General features: G+C 52.1%; 1 protein-coding gene across 1 annotated transcript in view; it reads left to right on the forward strand.

Annotated features, from left to right (window-relative positions):
- The window catches only part of LOC147120598 (ubiquitin carboxyl-terminal hydrolase 37-like), a 95,787-nt gene that overhangs the window by 43,863 nt on the left and 25,876 nt on the right, over positions 1-26,048 (forward strand). Inside the window, 10 exon segments of the mRNA XM_085986726.1 lie at positions 810-933; positions 5,416-5,621; positions 6,575-6,692; positions 9,504-9,583; positions 10,065-10,229; positions 14,889-14,951; positions 15,927-16,068; positions 20,894-21,155; positions 23,240-23,397; positions 24,108-24,168. Of these exon segments, the coding sequence (XP_085842852.1) occupies positions 810-933; positions 5,416-5,621; positions 6,575-6,692; positions 9,504-9,583; positions 10,065-10,229; positions 14,889-14,951; positions 15,927-16,068; positions 20,894-21,155; positions 23,240-23,397; positions 24,108-24,168 (1,379 nt within the window).

Here is a 26,048-nt window from a genome sequence, read left to right on the forward strand (position 1 = left end):
GGTGGGGGGGAGTGAGGCCTCTGGCTTGGTGGGGAGGGAGTGAGTGGAGCCTCTGGCTTGGTGGGGGGGGGTGGAGGGGAGAGAGTGAGGCCTGTCTCTGGCTGGGGGAGGGAGTGCAGTCTGGGGGGGTGGGGAGTGAGGTCTCTGGCTGGTGGGGGGGAGTGAGGCCTCTGTCTCTGGCTTGGTGGGGGGGGAGTGAGTGGAGCCTCTGGCTTGGTGGGGGGGGGGGGTTGAGGGGGGAGAGTGAGGCCTGTCTCTGGGTGGGGGGGGTGGAGGGGAGAGGGAGTGAGGTCTCTGGCTGGGGGCGAGGGAATGAGGCCTCTGTCTCTGGCTGGGGGGGCGAGTGAGGCCTGAGGCTGGGGGGGGTGAAGTCTCTGGCTGGGGGGTGTTTGGGGTAGGGGGGTGGTAGTGAGGCCTCGGGGTGGGGGGGGCTGAGGGGGTGGGAAAGAGGCCTCTGGCTCGGGGCGGGGAGTGATATCTCTGGCTGGTGGGGGGGGAGGCACGGGGACCTGTCTGGCTGAGGCTGGGGACACGACTCCCTGCTGGTGGGGCTGGGGTGCTCTCTTCATTTGCCTCTGTTGGGGCTCAGGCTTGTGATTTACATGCACCTGGTTGTTAGTTTTTATTTTCTCTACAGGTCTCTCATGCTCTAGTTAAACAAAAGTATACTGTAATAACGGTTCATAAAATACAGGCAGCCTTGCTAGAAAGAGGTGCTTTCATGTTCTATTTGATCTTGTTCTTTTGGGAGAGTGAGTGTGTAGGGCGGGTAGGATCACTTCTGACCCTCTTGTGTTGACCACCGGCAGGCGCTTCGCCCACCTTCTGGCCAAGAAGGATAATTGCAGCCCGGAGGTGAAGAAAGAACTGCTGAAGAAGGTGAAGAATGCCATCTCCGCCACTGCCGAGAGGTTCTCTGGATACGTGCAGAACGTAAGGATCACGACTGTCGGGACTGAGGGGCGGGCGGGCGTAGACGGTTAAACCTGCGGCTCCACTTTTTGTCATGGGTAATCCCCGGTGAAGGGGCCAAGGCCCCTCACGCAGGACGCGGGGGTTAAACAGAGTCGGAGCAAAGACCGAGATCAGGCGAGCAGTTGGGTGACACTGACCTTGGATTGTAAGAAACTGGAGGTGAGGATTTCCTCAGGAAGAATGATTGAAGTAAGAGCCGGATAAGAGGAGGGCAAAACATTTTGGGATCCGATATATGACGTGTGGCGAGTGCAGCGTGCTCGGGAGGAACAAGTGTCTTTGGACCTGTGGTTCCCAAAGCTCGCCACCGCTGGGGGTTTTCCTCGCTTCATGTCTGGGTCTGTTGTAGACTCGTTGATAGAGATTGAATGCTGTGATTAGTCAAGAACTCCAGTATCGTTGTACCATGAGACTACCAGGACGTTAAGAACGAACAAACTTGTATTTCTATAGCGCCTTTCACAACCTGAGGACGCCAATGAAGCACTTTTGAAGTGTTCACTGTTGGAAACACGACAGCCAATTTGCGCACAGCAAGCTCATAACATAAGAATTAGGAGCAGGCGTAGGCCAATACAGTCCCTCGAGCCTGTTCTGCCATTCAATCAGATCATGGCTGAGCTTCTACATCAACTCCACTTTCCCGCCCGATCTCAATATCCCTTGATTCCCCCCAGAGTCCAAAAATTTATTAATCTCTGTCTTGAATATACTCAACGACTGAGCCTCCACAGCCCTCTGGGGCAGAGAATTCCAAAGATTCACAACCCTCTGAGTGAAGAAATTCCTCCTCATCTCAGTCTTAAATGTCCGACCCCTTATCATTAGCCCCCTGGTTCTAGACTCTCCAGCCAGGGGAAACAACCTCTCGGCATCTACCCTGTCAATCCCCTTCAGAATCTTGTATGTTTCAATGAGATCATCTCTCATTCTTCTAAACTCCAGAGAGTATAGGCCCATTCTACACAATCTCTCCTCATAGGACAGCCCTCTCATCCCAGGGATCAATCTAGTGAACATTCGTTGCACCGCCTCTAAGGCAAGTATATCCTTCCTTAGATAAGGAGACCAAAACTGCACAGTACTCCAGGTGTGCTCTCACCAAGGCCCTGTACAATTGTAGCAAGACTTCCTTACTCTTGTACTCCAAACCCCCACAAACAGCAATGTGATAACGACCAGATAATCTGTTCTAGTGATGTTCATTGAGGGATAAATATTGGCCCATGATACCAGAGAGAATGCCCCTGCCCTCCTTTGAAATAGTTGAAATCTTTTACGTCCACCTGAGGGCAGACAGGTCTTCGGTTTAACATCTCGTCCAAAAAACGGCACCTCCGACAGTGCAATGCTCCCTCAGTGCTGCCCCTCCGACAGTGCAGCACTCCCTCCGTACTGCCCCTCCGACAGTGCATTGCTCCCCAGTACTGCCCCTCCAACAGTGCAGCGCTCCCTCAGTACTGCCCCTCCGACAGTGCAGCGCTCCCTCAGTACTGCCCCTCCGACAGTGCAATGCTCCCTCAGTGCTGCCCCTCCGACAGTGCAGCGCTCCCTCAGTACTGCCCCTCCGACAGTGCAATGCTCCCTCAGTGCTGCCCCTCCGACAGTGCAGCGCTCCCTCCGTACTGCCCCTCCGACAGTGCATTGCTCCTCAGTACTGCCCCTCCGACAGTGCAGGGCTCCCTCAGTACTGCCCCTCCGACAGTGCAGGGCTCCCTCAGTACTGCCCCTCCGACAGTGCAGCGTCCCTCAGTACTGCCCCTCCGACTGTGCAGCGCACTCTCAGTACTGCATTAGAGTGTCCGCCTGGACTTTGAAGATGAACTAGATGGACTGTGGGTTTTTTTCGTCTAGCAGTTCCTATGGTCCTAAAGCAAAGGTGGAAGAAATTGATGAGCAAGCTGAGGAATTGAAAGGGTGGGGTAGGAAAGATGAAATGCAGCTGAAGAGTGGTTGGGAGGCTAATGGGAGAGAAAAGGGATCTCTCAACAGCTGATCAGATCAGATAGTGAACGTGCAGATCAGGCATCTAATATCTTAAGATTGAATAAATGCAAGTTGTCGTTGAATGCCTTGGCGCCTGTTGAGTAGATTGAGATGCTGCAATAGTCCTTCTCTGCCATGAGGGGGAGCTGTGCTCTCCACATGCTCGATGTGTACTTGGCACCACAGTCCTGGATCAGGCCAGCGCCACGCGCCGTCTCCGCAGTCCTGGATCAGGCCAGCGCCACGCACCGTCTCCGCAGTCCTGGATCAGGCCAGCGCCACGCGCCGTCTCCGCAGTCCTGGATCAGGCCAGCGCCACGCGCCGTCTCCGCAGTCCTGGATCAGGCCAGCGCCACGCGCCGTCTCCGCAGTCCTGGATCAGGCCAGCGCCACGCGCCGTCTCCGCAGTCCTGGATCAGGCCAGCGCCACGCGCCGTCTCCGCAGTCCTGGATCAGGCCAGCGCCACGCGCCGTCTCCGCAGTCCTGGATCAGGCCAGCGCCACGCGCCGTCTCCGCAGTCCTGGATCAGGCCAGCGCCACGCGCCGTCTCCGCAGTCCTGGATCAGGCCAGCGCCACGCGCCGTCTCCGCAGTCCTGGATCAGGCCAGCGCCACGCGCCGTCTCCGCAGTCCTGGATCAGGCCAGCGCCACGCGCCGTCTCCGCAGTCCTGGATCAGGCCAGCGCCACGCGCCGTCTCCGCAGTCCTGGATCAGGCCAGCGCCACGCGCCGTCCCCGCAGTCCTGGATCAGGCCAGCGCCACGCGCCGTCCCCGCAGTCCTGGATCAGGCCAGCGCCACGCGCCGTCCCCGCAGTCCTGGATCAGGCCAGCGCCACGCGCCGTCCCCGCAGTCCTGGATCAGGCCAGCGCCACGCGCCGTCCCCGCAGTCCTGGATCAGGCCAGCGCCACGCGCCGTCCCCGCAGTCCTGGATCAGGCCAGCGCCACGCGCCGTCCCCGCAGTCCTGGATCAGGCCAGCGCCACGCGCCGTCCCCGCAGTCCTGGATCAGGCCAGCGCCACGCGCCGTCCCCGCAGTCCTGGATCAGGCCAGCGCCACGCGCCGTCCCCGCAGTCCTGGATCAGGCCAGCGCCACGCGCCGTCCCCGCAGTCCTGGATCAGGCCAGCGCCACGCGCCGTCCCCGCAGTCCTGGATCAGGCCAGCGCCACGCGCCGTCCCCCTTCTGATCTAACTCTTAAAGTGGAAGCAACCAGAAAAGCACATCATTAAAGCTTAATCACAAACCTTGGCTATCTTGAGTGTAAATTACCAGCATAAAAAGCGCAAGGGATCCATGGCTTAAAAAATAGAGGCATAGAGTCCAAAAGCAAGGAAGTTATGGTAAACCTTTATATAACACTGATTTGACCCCAGTTAGAGTATTGTGTCCAATTCTGGGCATTTGATTTTGGAAGGAAAAATGAAGGGAGGCAATAAAAAAAGTGGTGCAGTTTTGAAGGGGGTGCAGAAACTGAGACACTCAAGGTGTACACACACAAATCTCTGAAGGTGGCAGGACAAGTTAAGAAGGCTGTTTATATAAAAAAAAAAAGCATATGGGATCCTTGGCTTTATTAATAGAGGAATAGAGTACAAAAGCAAGGAAGTTATAGTGAACTTTTATGAAACACTGGTTCGGCCCCAGCTGGAGTAATGAGTCATTCTGGGCACCACACTTCAGGAAGGACGTGAAGGCCTGGAAGAGGGTGCAGAAGAGATTTACTAGCCGCGTTTCCCACATCACAACAGTGACTACACTCTAAAAGTACTTCATTGGCTGTGAAGCGCTTTGAGACTTCTGGTGGTCGTGAAAGGCGCTGTATAAATGCAAGTCTTTTTAGAATGGTACCATGGATGAGGGACTTCAGTTATGTGGAGAGACGGGAGAAGCTGGGATTCTTCTTAGAGCAGAGAAGTTAAGGGCAATTTAATAGAGGGGTTCAAAATCATGACTGGTTTTGATAGAGGTAAATAAGGAGAAACTGTTTCCAGTGGCAGGAGGGTCGGTAACCAGAGGCCACAGATTTAAAATAATTTGCAAAGGAGAGTAGATGAAAAAAAATTTACACAGCGAATTATGATCTGGAACGCGCTGCCTGAAAGGGCGGTGGAAGCAGATTCAATAATAACTTTCAAAAGAGAATTGGATAAATACTTGAAAAGGAAAAATTTGCAGGGCTCTGGGGAAAGAGCAGGGGGGAGTGGGATTAATCGGATAACTCTTTCAAAGAGCAGGCACGATGGGCCTAATGACCACCTGTGCTGTAAGATTCTATGAATCTATTCTGTGCTGTCACTATATTCCATGTTTAACCTTGTGTGCCCTGAAAGCACAACAAAAGCTCATTTCCACTCATGCCTGCTACTCAGCTATTGCAGGAGAAAACTGTACCGTGCAGGTTTTATGCAGGAATGTGCACTTCAATCAGTCCCTGCTCGGTCTGTCTCCGTAGGACGCCCACGAGTTCCTGAGCCAGTGCCTGGACCAGCTGAAGGAAGACATGGAGAAGCTGAACAAGACGTGGAAGAACGAGCCAGTGGCGGGGGAGGACAGTCCGGCCGGACGAGCGTGTCACGAGGCCGGCACTGCAAGGGTCTACACCTGCCCCATCGTCTCCAACGTGGAGTTCGAGGTTCTGCATACCATCGGTTGTAAAACGTACGTAGAACTTAGGCAGTCAGACTGATGGGAAGGTCTGTATGCAATGGGCAGCGTCCTCGTGCCTTGTATGGTATTTGCCGATCGTCTCTCAGATAACCGGCCAATCTCTTCAACCAAACTAAAAACCCCGTCACTAATGAATGTTGGTCCGTGCAGGCTCAGCTAATCTCGGCTATTGTGGCACCAGGGCCGTGGAGGGGAGACATCAGCCAGCCAACTGTGCTGTATCATTCGACACTTGCTGTCGACAGTTGTGTACACTGCTCCAGTTGCAGGTGTACCAGTGCCTTGTTCAGGGGCCAAAGGGGAGAAAGAGCACCCATACTTCCTCGGGTCTTGCTGACATCTGGGCAACGTGACCTGATCCTGGGCACTGACCGATACGTAGCAGTGTTCCCCGTCATTCTTTTGGGGGGGGGTGGGGTGCGGCCCCTTCACAGTTTAACATTCGAAAAGCCGGTCCCGGGCTGCGCGGGACCAGCAGAAAGCCGAGCAGCTTTGAAGGAACTTTGCCTGGGGGAGGTGAGCAGGTCAGAAGGATCAATGTTCCCTTTAAACTGCGTGGCTGTGCCGTGCTCTTGGGGTCCCACGCAGCCGGTTCACCGGCTTTTAAATTGGAACAAACGCGCATGTGCGGAATTTTGAAAGGGCCGCGCAGCCCGAAAAAAATCACGGGGAACATTGAGCAGGACCTGAGGAAGTGTGCGCGTTTCTCCCTTCCTGCATCAGTACATCCACACCTGGAGTGCAGTGTACAAATCTGTGTGTCATCGAGGACTGTATCCCCGTGTAGGACTGTTGTGTATCTGCAAGTACAGTGTAATCTGCAAAGTAGTAAGTACTCTGTTCTGTACTTGACCAGTGTGTGCGCGCAACAGCCTGCGGAAGGGACTGGGGCTGGCACAAAGTATTGTTTCACTTGGTAACCCAGGATTCTGTTTGTGTCACAGGTGTTATGAAAGTGTTACCAAACGAGAACAATTCAACGACCTTTCCATCGACCTCCCGCGGCGGAAAACGCTGTTACCTCCAAGGTCAATCCAGGACTCACTCGATCTCTTCTTCAGGGTGTGTTCACTTTGCTTTTGACTGTGCTGTTGCGTGTGTGTGAGAGTGATGGCACTCGAGCGGGTTGCACTCTCACCTCAGTCAGAAGGTTGTGGATTGAAGTTCCACTCCAGCGACTTGAGAACATAACATAAGAAGTAGGAGCAGGAGTAGGCCATACGGCCCCTCGGGCCTGCTCTGCCATTCAATAGGATCATGGCTGATCCGAACCTAGACTCATGTCCACTTCCCTGCCCGCTCCCCATAACCCTTAATTCCCTTATCAGCTAGGAAACTGTCTATCTCCGTTTTAAATTTATTTAATGTCGCAGCTTCCACAGCTCTCTGAGGTAGCAAATTCCATAGATTTACTACCCTCTGAGTGAAGAAGTTTCTCCTCATCTCAGTTTTGAAAGGGCAGCCTCTTATTCTAAGATTATGCCCCCTAGTTCTAGTCTCGCCCATCAATGGAAACATCCTCCCCACATCCACCCGATCAAGCCCCCTCACAATCTTATATGTTTCGATAAGATCGCCTCTCATTCGTCTGAATTCCAATGAGTAGAGGCCCAATCTACTCAACCTTTCCTCATACGTCAACCCCCTCATCTCCGGAATCAACCGAGTGAAGCTTCTCTGAACTGCCTCGAGAGCAAGTATATCTTTTCTTAAATATGGAAACCAAAACTGTACGCAGTATTCCAGGTGTGGCCTCACCAGTACCCTGTATAACTGAAGCAAGACTTCCCTGCTTTTATACTCCATCCCCATGCAATAAAAGCCAAGATTCCATTGGCCTTTCTGATCACCTGCTGTACCTGCATACTAACCTGTGTTTCATGCACCAGGACCCCCAGATCCCTTTGTACTGTAGCACTTTGCAGTTTCTTTCCATTTAGATAATAACTTGCTCTTTGATTTTTTCTGCCAAAGTGCATAACCTCACACTTTCCAACATTATATTCCATCTGCCAAATTTCTGCAGGTTTTTTATGTCCTCCTCACTCACTGCTTTCCCTCCCATCTTTGTATCGTCGGCAAACTTGGATCAGTTGCACTTGGTCCCCTCCTCCAAATCGTTAATATAGATTGTAAAGAGTTGGGGTCCCAGCACTGACCCCTGCGGAACACCACTAGTTACTGATTGGCTATCTAACAGAAAACAGAGAGTTGGCAATCTTCCACCCATGCCAGTATATTACCCCCAATCCTGTGATTTTTTATCTTGCGCAGTGATCTTTTGTGTGGCACCTTGTCAAATGCCTTTTGGAAGTCCAAATACACCACATCCACTGGTTCCCCTTTATCCACCCTGTTTGTTACATCCTCAAAGAATTCGAGCAAATTTTGTCAAACATGACTTCCTCTTCATAAAACCATGCTGACTCTCCGATTAAATTATGCTTATCCAAATGTCCTGTTACTGCTTCCTTAATAATGGACTCCAACATTTTACCAACCACAGATGTTAGGCTAACTGGTCTACAGTTTCCAGCCTTTTGTCTACCTCCCTTTTTAAATAAGGGCGTTACATTAGCAGTTTTCCAATCTGCTGGGACCTTTCCTGAATCCAGGGAGTTTTGGAAAATTACCACCAATGCATCCGCAATCCCTACCGCTACTTCTCTGAAGACCCTAGGATGTAAGCCATCAGGTCCGGGGGATATATCCGCCTTAAGTCCCATTATTTTACCGAGTACCACTTCCTTAGTGATTTTAATCGTGTTTAGCTCCTTCCCCCCCCCCCCCCCATTGCCCCCTGTTTGTCCAGTGTTGGGATATTTTTAGTGTCCTCTACTGTAAAGACTGATACAAAATATTTGTTTAGCGTTTCTGCCATCTCTGTGTTCCCCACCACTAGTTTCCCGGTCCCATCCTCTAAGGGACCAACATTCACTTTAGCCACCCTTTTTCTTTTTATATAACTGTAGAAACTCTTGCTATCTGTTTTTATATTTTTTGCTAGTTTACTTTCATCATCTGTCTTCCCTTTCTTAATTAATCTTTTAGTTAATCGTTGCTGGCTTTTAAATGCTTCCCAATCTTCTATCCTCCCACTAGATTTGGCTACTTTATATGCCCTTGTTTTCAGTAGGATACTATCCTTTATTGAGCCCATAATCCAGGCTGACACTACTATGACGCATTACTATGGGAGTGCTGCACTGTCGGAGGGGCTGTTGTTCAGATGTGACGTTAAACCAAGTCCCCGTCTGCCCTCGGGTGGCTGTAAAAGATCCTCTGGCACTATGGCAGGGGAGTTGCCCCTAGAGTCCTGGGGCCAATATTTATCCCTCAGTCAACATCAGTAAAAGTAGGTTATCTGGTCATTATTACATTGCTGTTTGTGGGAGCTTGCTGTGCACAAATTGGCTGCCGCGTTTCCTGCATTACAACAGTAACTGCACTTCAAAAAAAAGTACATCACTGGCTGTAAAGCGCTTTGGGACACCGAGGTCGTGAAAGGTGTTTCTGCAGGTGATTAGATGATGCCATTGGCCTGTTAAAGGCTTGTCGATTACAGGAGGAAAGTCTGAGGGAGGACAGGGGTTCCAAAGATTCCCACCGACACCACAGGCCAGCTTCCTTTAAGACCTGGCGCAGTTGTGGCTTGTGTGCGTGAAGTTTTGAGTCCCTGAACTTGCAGTCTATCTTCATCCAAGGACTTGCTGTGGGAGTGACGCAAAGCCTAGTCAGCAGTGAGGTGAAGGATGTTCACGGGACGCTTCCCCCCCCCAGTGGGTGACGGCCTGTCCATTTGTACCTGGACGAACTACGTTCAGGAGGTGGGCAGTCGGATATTGCTGATCGTATTATTTCCTTTTGCTTCAGGCTGAAGAAATTGAATACTCCTGCGAGAAGTGCAATGGCAAAAGTGCAGTTGTGACCCACAAGTTCAGCAGGCTGCCCAGGTCAGTACCCGAGTGGGTGGGGAGGTATGGATGGGATGGGGCAGAAGGCAGGGCCAACCTTCGCACCCTAATGAACCCAGGGTTAAATCCAGTGCAGAAATGGGAGGTGAATTCTCTCTTATGCCTGCAATTCAAATAAATTTGGGTCCAGATTGTGCTCCGAGTGGGGTAGGTCCACAAAGCAAAGGTCTGAGGTGCAGCAGTAGATGTCTGGGAGGTGTCAGAGGTGCAGTCGGACACGCTGCAAAAATTGTGGCTTTGTTCTGTATCTAACCCGTGCTGTACCTGCCCTGGGAGTGTTTGATGGGACAGTGTAGAGGGAGCTTTACTCTGTATCTAACCTGTGCTGTACCTGCCCTGGGAGTGAGTCTCTGACACCAGGTGCAAAAATGGGAATTATTAAATCTGTGCACTACCCCCTGCCTCCTACGTACTGTCCGAGCTGCTTTGCTTGTAATGACTGACTGACTTCTTCTTCCAGGGTTCTGATACTCCATTTGAAACGTTACAGTTTTAACGTGCAGCTGTCTCTGAATAACAAGCTTGGTCAGCAGGTGATCATCCCGAAGTACCTGACCCTCTCGGCCCACTGCATGGAGAATACGCGGCAGCCCATCACACTAGTCTTCAACACACAGGTTGCAATGTAAGTGAAAGAAGGATGCAGTATAAGATGAGGGGTGACCGCACTGGAGGGGGAACTGTTGGAATGGAGGGGGTGGGGGGAGGCGGAGGGAGGGAGGGAGGGGCTGCAGCGATACGGGGACGTGTAGTTCCGGATTCGTATCCATGCAAGGATGTGGCTGGAATAGCCGTGATGTTGAAGTACAGGTGTGTCTTGTACATCTTGAAGTGACGTAATAGTCTGGAAGATCTCAATCTTCCCAGTGGTTTGCTGGTAACCTTATTTACAGGCTAGCAGTTAAATTCCTAGGTTTCAGCCGTGGGTAGCACTCTTGTCTCTGAGTCAGAAGGTTGTGGGTTCAAGTCCCACTCCAGAGACATGGGCACATAATCTAGGCTGACACTCCCAGTGCAGTGCTGAGGGAGCGCTGCACTGTCGGAGTTGCCGTCTTTTGGATAGAAGATAGGAGCAGGAGTAGGCCATTCGGCCCTTCGAGCCTGCTCCGCCATTCAATAAGATCAAGGCTGATCATCCAAATTCAGTACCCTGTCCCTGCCTTCTCCCCATATCCCTTGATCCCTTTAGCCTTAAGAAATATATCCAACTCTTTCTTGAATATATTTAATGAACTGGCCTCCACCGCCCCCTGTGGCAGAGAATTCCACAGGTTCACCACTCTCTGGGTGAAGAAATTCCTCCTCATTTCAGTCCTAAATGGCTTACCCCTTATCCTTAGACTATGACCCCTGGTTCTGGACTCCCCGGCCATCAGAAACATCCTTCCTGCATCTAGTCTGTCCAGGCCTGACAGAATTTTATAGGTTTCGATGAGATCCCCTCTCAATCTTCTAAACTCCAGTGAGCATAAGCCCAATCAACACAATCTCTCCTCATACGTCATTCCTGCCATCCCAGGTATCAGCCTGGTGAATCTTCGCTGCACTCCTTCCATGGCAAGAACGTCCTTCCTCAGGCAAGGCGACCAAAACTGCACACAATACTCAAGGTGTGGTCTCACCAAGGCCCTGTACAACTAGCAAGACATCCTTGTTCCTGTACTCGAACCCTCTTGTTACGAAGGCCAACATACCATTTGCCTTCTTAACCGCCTGCTGCACCTGCATGCTTACCTTCAGCGACTGGTGCACAAGGACACCCAGGTCTCGTTGCACTTCCCCTTCTCCCAATCTATTGCCGTTCAGATAATCTGTCTTCCTGTCTTTGCCACCAAAGTGGATAACCTCACATTTATCCACATTATAGTGCATTTGCCATGTTTCTGCCCAATCACCCAACCTGTCCAAATCGTACTGGAGTTTCACGACATCCTCCTCACAGCATACGCTCCCACCCAGCTTTGTGTCGTCTGCAAATTTGGAGATATTACATCCAGTTCCCTCGCCCAGATCATTAATATATATTGTGAACAGCTGGGGTCCTAGGACCGATCCTTGCGGTACCCCACTAGTCACTGCCTGCCACTCGGAAAACGACCCGTTTATTCCAACTCTTTGCTTTCTGTCCGTCAACCAGTTCTCTATCCAAGTCAATACCTTGCCCCCGATCCCATGTGCCTTAATTTTGCATGCTAATCTCTTATGTGGGACCTTATCGAAAGCCTTCCCGAAGTCCAAATACACCACATCCATTGGTTTTCCCTTATCTATTTTACCAGTTACATCCTCAAAAAAATTCCTGTAGATTAGTCAAGCATGATTTACCTTTTGTAAATCCATGTTGACTTTGTCCGATCCTGTCACAGCTTTCCAAGTGCTCTGCTATTACATCTTTTATAATGGACTCTAGCATTTTCCCCACTACCGATGTCAGGCTTACCGGTCTATAATTCCCCGCTTTTTCTCTACCACCTTTTTTGAATAGTGGGGTAACATTAGCTACCCTCCAATCCATGGGTACTGTTTCAGAGTCTATCGAGTTCTGAAAGATGACCAGCAATGCATCTACTATTTCTAGGGCCACTTCCTTAAGTACCCTGGGATGTAGATTATCAGGCCCTGGGGATTTATCGGCCTTCAGTCCCATCAATTTTCCTAACACCGTTTCCCTACAAATACTGATTTCTTTCAGTTCCACCCTTTCATCAGACCCTATGTTCCCCGGCATCTCTGGGAGGTTATTTGTGTCCTCCTTTGTGAAGACAGAACCAAAATATGTATTTAGTTGGTCTGCCATTTCTTTGTTCCCCATTATAAATTCCCCTGATTCTGACTGCAAGGGACCTACGCTTGACTTCACCAATCTTTTTCTCTTCACATATCTATAAAAGCTTTTACAATCAGTTTTTATGTTCCCTGCAAGCTTACTCTCATATTCTATTTTCCCTTCCTTAATTAATGAGACGTTAAACCGAGGCCCCATCTGGCTTGTCAGGTGGATGTGAAAGATCCCACGGCCACTCCCTCAGCACTGCACTGGAGTGTCAGCCTAGATTTTTGTGATCAAGTCTCTGGAGTGGGACTTGAACCCACAACCTTCTGACTTTTAATGCAGTAAAATGTCACAGGAACGTTATTGGACAAAATTTGACACCGAGCCACGATAGGAGATATTAGGACAAGAGGTAGGTTTTCAGGAGCATCTTAAAGGAGAGAGGTTTAGGGAGGGAATTCCAGAGCTTAGGACCCAGGCAGCTGAAGACACGGCCGCTGATGGTGGAACGATGAAAATTGGGGATGCACAATAGGCCAGAATTTTTTTTCATTCATGGGAAGTGGGTGTCGCTGGCAAGGCAAACATTTATTGCCCATCCCTAATTGCTCTCGAGAAGGTGGTGGTGAGCCGCCTTCTTGAACCGCTGCAGTCCGTGTGGTGAAGGTACTCCCACAGTGCTGTTGGGGAGGGAGTTCCAGGATTTTGACCCAGTGACGAAGAAGGAATGGCCGATAAACTTCCAAGTCAGGATGGTGTGTGACTTGGAGGTGGTGGTGTTCCCAAGCACCTGCTGCCCTTGTCCTTCCAGGTGGTAAGGTTGTGGGTTTGGGAATTGGGATGGGGTGAGGCCACGGAGCGAATACTCGTGGATACTCACCGTGCAGGTAAGTAACAGCTACTTGCGAGAAAATAGAACCATAGTCAAGTGAAGAATCAACATTGGGAGAGGAGAAACTGAGTAATCCAGTCGTATGACATTGTCTCCCAATCACAATTGTAACTCTTAATTTCACCAGATTACAACTTATACCCACCTTCATTATACAGGAAACTTGGTGCTATCCGGCAACGACGGGACCGAGCTGTTGCCGTTCCCACAAAACTGCCGGACACACCAGCGCTGATGTTGAAACATACGGAGATTTTCAGCTCCGTGTGAATCAACAAACCCTGTTGCTTAGCAACAGCTTCTAAACAGTCGGCAAGCGTCTCTAGCTGAAGCTGTTGCTTAGCTACAGACCTTGCAGAGCTTGACTGTTGAGAGAAAAAAGCAACGAAAAGAAAAAAAACCTAACGAAACGGCTCCTGATTTTTGCCGGTGGCTCGAGCTTGCCGGACATTTAGCCTCCGGATAACACAGTTTCCTGTATTGGGTTTGTTGTGTTCTTGCTTTGAAACCTGACGCCTATAGTTCTGACAGCCAGTGGGTCCCTTGTTAAATGAAACCCTCTGTTCAGAATCCTGAATGTGTTGTTGCTCTGTCTTGTTTTCTTTGAAGTGTTTCACTCTTGCTTTCCCATAGGTGGTGGCCCTGTCCTGGGGTACCACGGGCGACAGGAGCCCCTCCCTCCCCCCATATCCCATTCTATGTGTCAACCTAGAATGTGTCGGCAGGCTCCTGTATTATTGGAGGATGTCACCGCCATGCCTAATGTCCCCATATGTGCTGTTTTTAGCATGGTCACGAGATCGTAGAATGATATACCACAGAAGGAGGCCATTCAGCCCATCGTGCCTGTGCCTCTGAAAGAGCTGTCCAATTAGTCCCACTCCCCCTGCTCTTTCCCCATAGCCCTCAATTTTTTCCTTTTCAAGTATTTATCTAATTCCTTTTTTAAAAGTTATTGAATCTGCTTCCACCGCCCTTTCAGGCTGCGCATTCCAGATCACAACTCGCTGCGTAAAAAAATTCTCTAATTATCTTAAATCTGTGTCCTCTGGTTACCGACCCTCCTGTCACTGAAAACAATTTCTCCTTATTTGCTCTGCAGGTCAGGAACTTCATCTATCCCCCCCCCCCCCCCCCCCCACACACACACGCACCCACAAAAAAAAATCAGGGTATTGAGAGGGCCCTTGTAACACCCGAGCTGAGACCAGCTAACTCAGCACAGACAAGGGACCAAACCTCAGGCCTTCTGTCTGTTACCCCAACCTTCCTGCACTAATCCACAAGCGAAGTCATCCCAGTATTTCCACATGAGCTGACCTCTCCGTGATGTCATGGGTCAAACGGGAATATTTGTGATCAATTGAGACCTTGTTCTTCGACATCGGCAGATTGGTGCAAGAACCACATTAGCAGAGCGCTAATAAACCCACCTGTGTGTGTTTATAGGGCTAGTTTAATAGGGAATGCTTCACTAGTTCATGTTTTCAACCTCAGGAACTTGGTGGGTGTTTAGTTTTAATGACATTTCTGGTTTATATTGGAGGGAAGCGAGGTTTTGCTGCCTGGGCTACAGTCTCTAGTGTGTCGACATCACCGGCTCTGTTTGAATTTCACAGGTCACGGCCGCTGAAAACCTCACAGTCGGTGAACTCTACGATTACCCCGTCCACGCTGGGGAGGTGAGTACTCGCGGCATGGTCTCGCTCTAGCGTAACCCAGGTGTGCAGGAGAGAGGGAGAAACCCATGGAACAGGGGAGCAGATGGGATCAAAAAGGAGTTAGATATATTTCTTAAGGCTAAAGGATTCAAGGGATATGGGGAGAAGGCAGGGACTGGGTACTGAATTTGGATGATCAGCCATGATCTCGTTAAATGGCGGAACAGGCTCGAGGGGCCGAATGGCCTACTCCTGCTCCTATCTTCTATGTTTCTATGTAGGAGTGAGAGAGCCAGGGAACAGATGGGTTAGGTATGAGAGATCCAGGGAACAGATGGGATCAGGACTGTGGGACCCAGGGAACAGATGGCGATTGGGCTGAGGCACCCTGGGGACAGGGAAGCGTGGGCCCAGGTGAAGAAGATGGGGGTAAAATGCAGGGCAGAGGGAGCTGCATGGTTGGGGGAGAGGCAGAATGCAGGACCCCAGGTTTGGGGCGGTGGGGGTGAGATGAAGGGAACACTGAGATTTGGAGGAGGTAGACGGTGCCGGTTTTGAGGGGGGGCCAGGAGTTGGCACAAAACAAGACGGCGGGAGCAACATGTGGGTGTGGTGGAATAAGAGGGTAGTGAGTTTGGGCAGAGTGCGAAGGAAATTGCAGCTGGGGCTTATGCTGCTGACCTCTGCTGGAAAGTGTGGCTAGGTGTTGGGTGACCCCTGCATCGAACTTGACTTTGACCCTCCCTCCATCATATTGATAAATAGCTTACAGGCACCTGAAGATTATCAGCTCGGGGCGAGATTATTGGTAGGGCAGCCAGTGCTGAGGAACTGTGCCCCAGCCAGGGGAAGGAATCCGCTGTAACAAAGTGTAAGCACTGGGTTTATCGAAGATGATTGCCGACGGACGCGAGGTGGGTTCCTGCCGCCTTCTCTCAGGGGGGGGGGGGGGGGCTGACTGTTTCTTGCTGCCTAATACCAAGTGTTGACCCGCAGGAAGTACTGCTTCAAGTCTTCGATCATGATCCTGGACTCTGACAGTGAGGAGGAGCAGGTGAAGCGGGCGATGGTGGTCAGCAGGCAGGTGTCCGAGCAGGTTCAGCGTGAGGCACAGCACGAGGACGAGGAAATGCAGCTGGTAAGGCTGGCTGAGAGCTGGTATCCGTGAGGATGTCACGTTGAAGCACTGCCGGCCCATATGTCCCTTGGGAAGAAAGAACTTGCATTTTCTACAGCGCCTTTCACCACCTCCGGATGTCCCAAAGCGCTTAACAGCCAATGAAGTACATTTGAGCTGTAGTCACTGTTGTAGGAAACATTAGAGAACGCCCCTGCTCTTGCAGGGGATTCTTCATGTCCACCTGAGAGGGCCTCGGTTTATTTCTCATCCGAAAGACAGCACCTCCGACAGTGCTGCACTCCCTCAGTACTGGCACTGGGAGTGTCGCAAGAACATAAGAAATAGGAGCAGGAGTCGGCCATTTGGCCCCTCGAGCCTGCTCCACCATTCAGTAAGATCGTGGCTGATCTTCTACCTCATCTCCACTTTCCCGCCCTATCCCCATATCCCTTGATTCCCTTAATATTCAAAAATCTATCGATCTCTGTCTTGAATATACAGGAAACTTTTTTTTACCGGCACCTAAATAACCGGAAATCTCTCTTAACCGGCAAAATTCAGGAGTAGGTTCAGGTAAGTTTTACTTCATATTAGTGGCCGTGTAACCGGGGTGCCTGGATCTGAGGCCGTGTAACCGGGGTTCCTGGCTCTGTGGCCGTGTAACCGGGGTTCCTGGCTCTGTGGCCGTGTAACCGGGGTTCCTGGCTCTGTGGCCGTGTAACCGGGGTTCCTGGCTCTGTGGCCGTGTAACCGGGGTTCCTGGCTCTGTGGCCGTGTAACCGGGGTTCCTGGCTCTGTGGCCGTGTAACCGGGGTTCCTGGCTCTGTGGCCGTGTAACCGGGGTTCCTGGCTCTGTGGCCGTGTAACCGGGGTTCCTGGCTCTGTGGCCGTGTAACCGGGGTTCCTGGCTCTGTGGCCGTGTAACCGGGGTTCCTGGCTCTGTGGCCGTGTAACCGGGGACGCCGGCTCTGTGGCCGTGTAACCGGGGACGCCGGCTCTGTGGCCGTGTAACCGGGGACGCCGGCTCTGTGGCCGTGTAACCGGGGACGCCGGCTCTGTGGCCGTGTAACCGGGGACGCCGGCTCTGTGGCCGTGTAACCGGGGACGCCGGCTCTGTGGCCGTGTAACCGGGGACGCCGGCTCTGTGGCCGTGTAACCGGGGACGCCGGCTCTGTGGCCGTGTAACCGGGGACGCCGGCTCTGTGGCCGTGTAACCGGGGTTCCTGGCTCTGTGGCCGTGTAACCGGGGACGCCGGCTCTGTGGCCGTGTAACCGGGGACGCCGGCTCTGTGGCCGTGTAACCGGGGACGCCGGCTCTGTGGCCGTGTAACCGGGGACGCCGGCTCTGTGGCCGTGTAACCGGGGACGCCGGCTCTGTGGCCGTGTAACCGGGGACGCCGGCTCTGTGGCCGTGTAACCGGGGACGCCGGCTCTGTGGCCGTGTAACCGGGGACGCCGGCTCTGTGGCCGTGTAACCGGGGACGCCGGCTCTGTGGCCGTGTAACCGGGGACGCCGGCTCTGTGGCCGTGTAACCGGGGACGCCGGCTCTGTGGCCGTGTAACCGGGGACGCCGGCTCTGTGGCCGTGTAACCGGGGACGCCGGCTCTGTGGCCGTGTAACCGGGGACGCCGGCTCTGTGGCCGTGTAACCGGGGACGCCGGCTCTGTGGCCGTGTAACCGGGGACGCCGGCTCTGTGGCCGTGTAACCGGGGACGCCGGCTCTGTGGCCGTGTAACCGGGGACGCCGGCTCTGTGGCCGTGTAACCGGGGACGCCGGCTCTGTGGCCGTGTAACCGGGGACGCCGGCTCTGTGGCCGTGTAACCGGGGACGCCGGCTCTGTGGCCGTGTAACCGGGGACGCCGGCTCTGTGGCCGTGTAACCGGGGACGCCGGCTCTGTGGCCGTGTAACCGGGGACGCCGGCTCTGTGGCCGTGTAACCGGGGACGCCGGCTCTGTGGCCGTGTAACCGGGGACGCCGGCTCTGTGGCCGTGTAACCGGGGACGCCGGCTCTGTGGCCGTGTAACCGGGGACGCCGGCTCTGTGGCCGTGTAACCGGGGACGCCGGCTCTGTGGCCGTGCAACCGGGGACGCCGGCTCTGTGGCCGTGCAACCGGGGACGCCGGCTCTGTGGCCGTGCAACCGGGGACGCCGGCTCTGTGGCCGTGCAACCGGGGACGCCTGGATCTGTGGCCGTGCAACCGGGGACGCCTGGATCTGTGGCCGTGCAACCGGGGACGCCGGCTCTGTGGCCGTGCAACCGGGGACGCCTGGATCTGTGGCCGTGCAACCGGGGACGCCTGGCTCTGTGGCCGTGCAACCGGGGACGCCTGGCTCTGTGGCCGTGCAACCGGGGACGCCTGGATCTGTGGCCGTGCAACCGGGGACGCCTGGATCTGTGGCCGTGCAACCGGGGACGCCTGGATCTGTGGCCGTGCAACCGGGGACGCCTGGATCTGTGGCCGTGTAACCAGGGTTCCTGCATGCACCTGTGGCCGTGCAACAGGGACGCCTGGATCTGTGGCCGTGCAACTGGGGTTCCTGCACCTGTGGCCGTGTACGGGGCTCTCGTCCCTTAGTAAAGTATACCTCTCTGTAATCCGGACTTTTTGATCAACCGGCATCACGCCAGATAAAAAAGAGCTTCCTGTATTCAATGACTCCGCCTCCACAGCCCTCTGGGGCAGAGAATTCCAAAGCTTCACCATCCTCTGAGTGAATAAATTCCTCCTCATCTTGGTCCTAAATGGCCTAGATTTTGTCCCTGGAGTGGAGCTTGAGCCCACGGAGGCACGAGTGCGACCCACTGAGCCAGCTGACGGCATCTCCTCCATCAGCAGGGCGTTGGTTAATATTCCCCAGTTCTCACCAAGGGCCCACATCCAAAATGTCAACCTGTCTTTTCCCTCTACAGATGTTTGTTCCCAGCATTTCCTGTTTTGGTGAAATTACTGAACTAGTGAAGAACATGTTTTTGCTCATTATTTTTGCACTTTTACTCGGGGAAAATTTTATACTGGGTTTAATTTGATTTAAGTTTCTTTTATATTAAAAAAAACAATTAAAGGAATGAAAATGAACCTTGATTCTGCAATATTGAGCTTCTACTGCTAGGGGACATCTGTGATCAATGGCAGCGGTTTTCAACCCTTCCTGTGTGAAGAATCTCTACAAATGTTGGTGTGCTCCCAGCCGCATCACCTGCAAATTTCGACAGCACCTTCCATGACCTCAGGACGTCCCAAAGCTCTTTACAGCCAATGAAGTACCGTTTGAAGTGTAGTCACTGTTGTAATGTAGGAAACGCGGCAGCCAATTCGCGCACAGCAAGCTCTCGCAAACAGCAATGTGATAACGACCAGATAATCTGTTTTCGTGATGTTGATTGAGGGATAAATATTGGCCCAGGACACCGGGGAGAACTCCCCTGCTCCTCTTCGAAATAGTGCCGTGGGATCTTTCATGTCCACCCGAGAGCACGTCTGTGAGATGGAGAGAGAGAGAGAGTAGGACCACTCTGGTGGGAGAAAGGGAATCTAGTTATGGAAGGTGAAGGTATGGCGGAGATATTGTGAGAGAATGTGGGGGAAATCGGTAAGGGCTTACTTTAGAAAAGGTTCTGAAAACATTAGCAGAACACAGGTGAATAAGTCACACGGCCCTGAGGAGAGGCGACTGCAGAGGCTCCGGCCAGAACTTCAGTTGTGCCTAGGGACTGGAGGGTAGCCAATGTAATGCCCTTGTTCAAGAAGGGAGACTAGCATAATTTAGCTATCTATGGACCAGTTAGTCTAATGAATTTTAAATTCTCATCCTCGTGTTCAAATGTCTCCATGGTCTCTTCCCCTCCCTATCTCCAACCTTCTCCAGCCCCACAACCCTCAGATTACTGCGCTCCCCCAACTCTGGCTTCTTCTGAATCCCTCGCTCCCTTCGCCTGGCCGTGCCTTCAGCTGCCTCTGCCCTATGCTCTAGAATTCCCTCCATAAATCTCTCCTTAAAATCTACTTGTTTGACCAAGCTTTTATCTCAATCTTTAGGTTGGTGTCAATTTTTGTCTGATTACGTTTCCGTGAGGCCCATTGGAACGTTTTATACTTTCAAGGTGTTGTATTTTGACCCAGCAACGATGAAGAAATGGCAATATATTTCCAAGTCAGGATGGTGTGTGACTTGGAGGGGAACTTGGAGGTGGTGGTGTTCCTATGCGCCTGCTGCCCTTGTCATTCTAGGTAGAAGAGGTCGTGGGTTTGGGAGGTGCTGTTGAAGAAGCCTTGGCGAGTTGCTGCAGTGCATCTTGTAGATGGTACGCACTGCAGCCACGGTACCTGGTAGTGGAGGGAGTGAATGTTTAAGAGGGTGGATGGGGTGCCAATCAAGCGGGCTGCTTTGTCCTGGATGGTGTCGAGCTTCTTGAGTGTTGTTGGAGCTGCACTCATCCAGGCAAGTGGAGAGAATTCCATCACACTCCTTAATTGTGCCTTGTAGATGGTGGAAAGGCTTTGGGGAGTCAGGAGGTGAGACACTCGCTGCAGAATACCCAGCCTCTGACCTGCTCTTGTAGCCACAGTATTTATGTGGTTGGTCCAGTTAAGTTTCTGGTCAATCTATCCTAATATCTCCTTATGTGGCTCGATGTCAAATTTTGTCTGTTTAACCCCCTATGAAGAGCCTTGGGATATTTTACTACGTTAAAGGGGCTATATAAACACACATTGTTATAGTGTGTTGAGTCCAATACCCACTAAATGCTAAGTGCTGACACTTGAGCTCAATGCCGCTGTTGCTAACTGGGCCCATGTCTCGTGCCGAATTGTGATCGCTGTCTCTCTCCGTTCGTCAGGCACTGAAGGCGAGCAAGCAGGAGGTGGAGCCCCCAGCCCCGGTGTCGGACTCCTCGTTCGACAGCATGAGTGAAGACGAGCTGCTGGCAGCCGTGCTGGAGATCAGCAAGCGGGAAACGTGCCTCTCGCTGGGCGGAGAGGAGGAGCAGGAGAAGCCGAGTAGCAGCCCCGATACTGGCTTTGGTGATGACGAAGCTCAGGAGTTGCTGGAACAACAGGAGGCCGCGGAAACGGACGGACCCCGGACCGCCATGGAAACAGGTGGGTCATCGGCAGGCAGACTGTGCCCTTTAACCACACAGACAGATGCCGGGTAATGTTTTATTATCAAGGCCAAGTGAACCCACCACCCATCAAATGCGGTAACTCGGCAGAAGACATGGGAACAGAAGCAGGCCATTGAGCCTGTTCCGCCATTCAGTGAGATCGTGGCTGATCTGTGACCTAACTCCATACACCCGCCTTTGTCCCATATCCCTTAATATCTTTGGTTAACAAAAATCTATCCATCTCAGATTTAAAATGAACAATTGACCCAGCATCAACTGCCGTTTGTGGTAGAGTGTTGCAAACTTCTACCCCCTTTGTGTGTAGAAGTGTTTGCTAATTTCACTCCTGAAAGGTCTGGCTTTAATTTTTGGACTATGCCCCCTAGTCCTAGACTCCCCAACCAGCGGAAATAGTTTCTCTCTAGCTACCCTATCAGTTCCCCTTAATAGCTTAAACTTCGATCAGATCACCCCTTAACCTGCTAAATTCCAGGGAATACAACCCTAGTTTGTGTAATATCTCCTTGTAATTTAACCCTTGTAGTCTGGGTCTCATTCTGGTAAACCTGCGCTGCACTCCCTCCAAGGCCAGTATATCCTTCCTACGGTGTGGTGCCCAGAACTGCTCACAGTACTCCAGGTGTGGTCTAACCAGGGCTTTGTACAGTTGTAGCTGACTTCTAACCCTTTGTATTCTAGTTCTCTAGATATAAAGGTCAGCATTCCATTAGCCTTTTTGATTATTTTCTGTACTGTTGTTGACATTTTAATGTTAGACAGTAGCTGCAGTTCCTCTGTTGTCGCAGCGTGCCTGTGCTGTGGCTCCGATTACTCTCTCTGGCCGTCGCTAGAGAGGGGCGAAGGTCAGCCAGAGCTCTTGCAGTATTGTTCCACAGGATTAACAGTTACCATTGGATTGCTATCCACTGACCCCTGCTGGAAAGAGCAACCCCGGGTATTGAGTTGGGGTACGAATGGCTTCGGGTACAATACTCCCCGTGCTGGGGTTGGAACAGGATTGGCCTCGGGTACAGTGCCCTGTGTGCTGGGATCCTGCTGTGATGCTCGGGTTAGATATAGAGTAAAGCTCCCTCTACACTGTCCCATCAGACACTCCCAGGGCAGGTACAGCACTGGTTAGATACAGAGTGAAGCTCCCTCTACACTGTCCCATCAAACACTCCCAGGGCAGGTACAGCACGGGTTAGATACAGAGTGAAGCTCCCTCTACACTGTCCCATCAGACATTCCCAGGGCAGGTACAGCACGGGTTAGATACAGAGTAAAGCTCCCTCTACACTGTCACATCAAACACTCCCAGGGCAGGTACAGCACGCGATTAGATACAGAGTAAAGCTCCCTCTACACTGTCCCATCAGACACTCCCAGGGCAGGTACAGCGCACAATTAGATACAGAGTAAAGCTCCCTCTACACTGTCCCCATCAGACACTCCCAGGGCAGGTACAGCACGGGTTAGATACAGAGTAAAGCTCCCTCTACACTGTCCCATCAAACACTCCCAGGGCAGCTACAGCACGGGTTAGATACAGGGTAAAGCTCCCTCTACACTGTCCCATCAAACACTCCCAGGGCAGGTACAGCATGGGTTAGATACAGAGTAGAGTTCCCTCCACACTGTCCCATCAAACACTCCCAGGGCAGGTACAGCACGGGTTAGATACAGGGTAAAGCTCCCTCTACACTGTCCCATCAAACACTCCCAGGGCAGGTACAGCACGGGTTCGATACAGAAGAGTTAACACAGCTGCACCAGTGTGCCACTTTGCCAGTTCCCACCCCAGCCATCCTGTAGCCTCTGCGTGAGAGTGACATTTAGTGCTGAGTTATGGGACAGTTTGTACTGTGGAATACGAGTCTGCTTGAAACTGGGCTGAAACTGTCCAAACTCATTTCACACACAACCCTTGCAGCAGGCAGATAGGAGATTTTCATCCTGTCATTCTGGGCTGCCATTGATATCTGGAACAGGAAGTAAAATGCCAGTGTACCACACATTGATCCAATCCGCCTTTAAATAAGATTTAAATTTTTTTTTTTTTTTTTTTTTAAACAGAGCCTCCTGAAGTCACGAAAGACTTTGATGAGAATAAGGAGAATAAAACGCCAGAGGGCTCCCAGTGTGAGATGGAGTGGATGCAGCAGTATGACCAGGACAGGGAGCGAGAGGAGCAGGAGCTGCAGCAAGCACTGGCCCAGAGTCTCCAGGAACAGGTCAGTGCTGGGAGGGTGGGTGACACGAGGTTCTTGTAACTGTAATCAAGAGATGGGTTTCGTTTTTTTTTTAATACACTCCTTCAGCCCATTTGATCTCGTCCTTCCTGAAAGCCAACCTGACAAGGCCTCCGTTACAGCTTCAGCAGCCACCTGCTCAGGCTATTGTCTCATCTGAAGAATGGCACCTCCGACAGTGCAGCACTCCCTTAGCACTGATACCGGGTGTGTCAGTCTAGATTATGTTTCAAACCCTGGAGTGGACCCTGAACCCAAGACCTTTAGACCCACAAAGTGCGCCCTGCTCTAGAGCATCCCCCGGGCCCTCTGCTGCCTGCCCCCGGGCCCTCTGCTGCCTGCCCCCGGGCCCTCTGCTGCCTGCCCCCCGGGCCCTCTGCTGCCTGCCCCCGGGCCCACTGCTGCCGCTACCCCGCCCCCGGGCCCTCTGCTGCCGTTCCCCCGGGCCCTCTGCTGCCCGGGCCCTCTGCTGCCCGCCCCCGGGCCCACTGCTGCCCCCCCCTTCCCCGGCCCCCGGGCCCTCTGCAGCCGCTCTCCCCCCCCCCAACCCCGGGTCCTCTGCTGCCCCCACTCCTTGCCTAACTTGTGTCACTCGATGACCGTGCGTGTGAAATCGGCTGTGACTGTAATCGGTCGTCAAGCCAGAGTCACTATTAAACGGTTTCTCTCTCTCTTTCTCTTTGACCTGTCAGGAGGCTCGGGAGATGAAAGAGGATGACGACCTGAAGCGAGCCACAGAGCTGAGTATCCAGGGTAAGGCACCATCGCCAGGGCTAGCCAGCGTTAATTGAGCTGCTGTACACAATGCATTCTCTGTAAGGTGACTGATTTCCGATGACTTTGCACGTGTTGTGTTAATCAAAGGTTTGGCAGTGCACTCTCTGTTATGTAGGCAAGAGTGTCAGCCAACTGGCACACAGCAAGGTTTCACAAACTGTAAATGGACAAATTAAAGAATCATAGAATAGTACAGCACAGAAGGAGGCCATTCGGCCCATCGAGTCTGCGCCGGCTCTTTCAAAGCGCAATCCAGTTAATCCCACTCTCCCTGCTCTTTCCACATATCCCTGCAATTTTTTCTCCTTCATCCAAAATTCGGCTGCCCATGTTCTAACTCGCACCAAGTCCCGTTCACCCATCACCCCTGTGCTCGCTGACCTACATTGGCTCCCAGTTAAGCAACACCTTGATTTCAAAATTCTCATCCTTGTTTTCAAATCCCTCCATGGCCTCACCCCTCCCTATCTCTAATCTCCTCCAGCCCCACAACCCCCCCGAGATATCTGCACTCCTCTGATTCTGCCCTCTTGAGCATCCCTGATTATAATCGCTCCACCATTGGTGACCGTGCCTTCTGTTGCCTCGGCCCTGAGCTCTGGAATTCCCTGCCTAAACCTCTCCGCCTCGCTACCTCTCTTTCCTCCTTTAAGACGCTCCTTAAAACCTACCTCTTTGACCAAGCTTTTGGTCACCTGCCCTAATTTCTCCTTATGTGGCTCGGTGTCAAATATTTTGTCTCTTAATACTCCTGTGAAGTGCCTTGGGACGTTTTAATACGTTAAAGGCGCTATATAAATACAAGTTGTTATTCAAGTATTTATCCAGTTCCCTTTTGAAGGCTACTATTGACTCTGTATCCACCGCCCTATCGGGCACTGCATTCCAAATCCTAACCACTCGTTGCGTAAAAAAAAGTTTTCCTCATGCCGCCCTGGTTCTTTTGACAATCAGCTTAAATCTGTGCCCTCAGAATCGACCCTTCAGCCATTGGCAACAGTTTCTCTTTATTTACTCTATCTAAACCCTTCATGATTTTAAACATCACTATCAAATCTCCTATTAACAGGTAATGTTTTGGTTGAGTGAAGGACATTGGCTTAAGACACTGGGAATAATCTCTGCTGCTCTTATAAATCCATGGGATCCTTTATATCGGAGCAGGCGGAAAGGGCCTCAGTTTAACGCCTCACCCGAAGGACAGCACCTCTAACAATGCAGCACTCCCTCAGTACTTCACAGGACTGCTGGTGTAGCTTATGTACTCAAGCCTGTAATGGGGCTTGAATCCACAGCCTGACTAGGGTGAGAGTTTTACAAACTGAGCTGGGCTGCACTGTGTAGATTATGGACCATATAGTGTAGTTAAAGATTGGAGCCTCCCTAACGCAGGCTGTGTCTGGGAAACTTGCATTGAGATGATGTACAGTGGGGCAAGCCTGTCGCTGGATAACACTGGGGTGCAGTACGGGTGGGTACAGGTCTATCACTAACACGGGTACAGTTCTGGTGGGTACAGGTCTGTCACTAACACTGGGGTACAGTACTGGTGGGTACAGGTCTGTCACTGTATAACACTGGGGTACAGTACTGGTGGGTACAGGTCTGTCACTGTATAACACTGGGGTACAGTACTGGGGGGGCACAAGTCTGCCACTAACATGGGTACAGTACTGGTGGGTGCAGGTCTGCCACTATTACACTGGGGTACAGTACTGGTGGGTACAGGTCTGTCACTATCACTGGGGTACAGTACTGGTGGGTGCAGGTCTGTCGCTGTATAACACGGGTACAGTACTGGTGGGGGCAGGTCTGTCGCTGTATAACACTGGGGTACAGTACTGGTGGGGGCAGGT

This window comes from Somniosus microcephalus, chromosome 4, assembly GCF_052327205.1.
Source record: "Somniosus microcephalus isolate GS21.2 chromosome 4, FLI_Smic_1.0, whole genome shotgun sequence".
Lineage (NCBI taxonomy): Eukaryota > Metazoa > Chordata > Chondrichthyes > Squaliformes > Somniosidae > Somniosus > Somniosus microcephalus.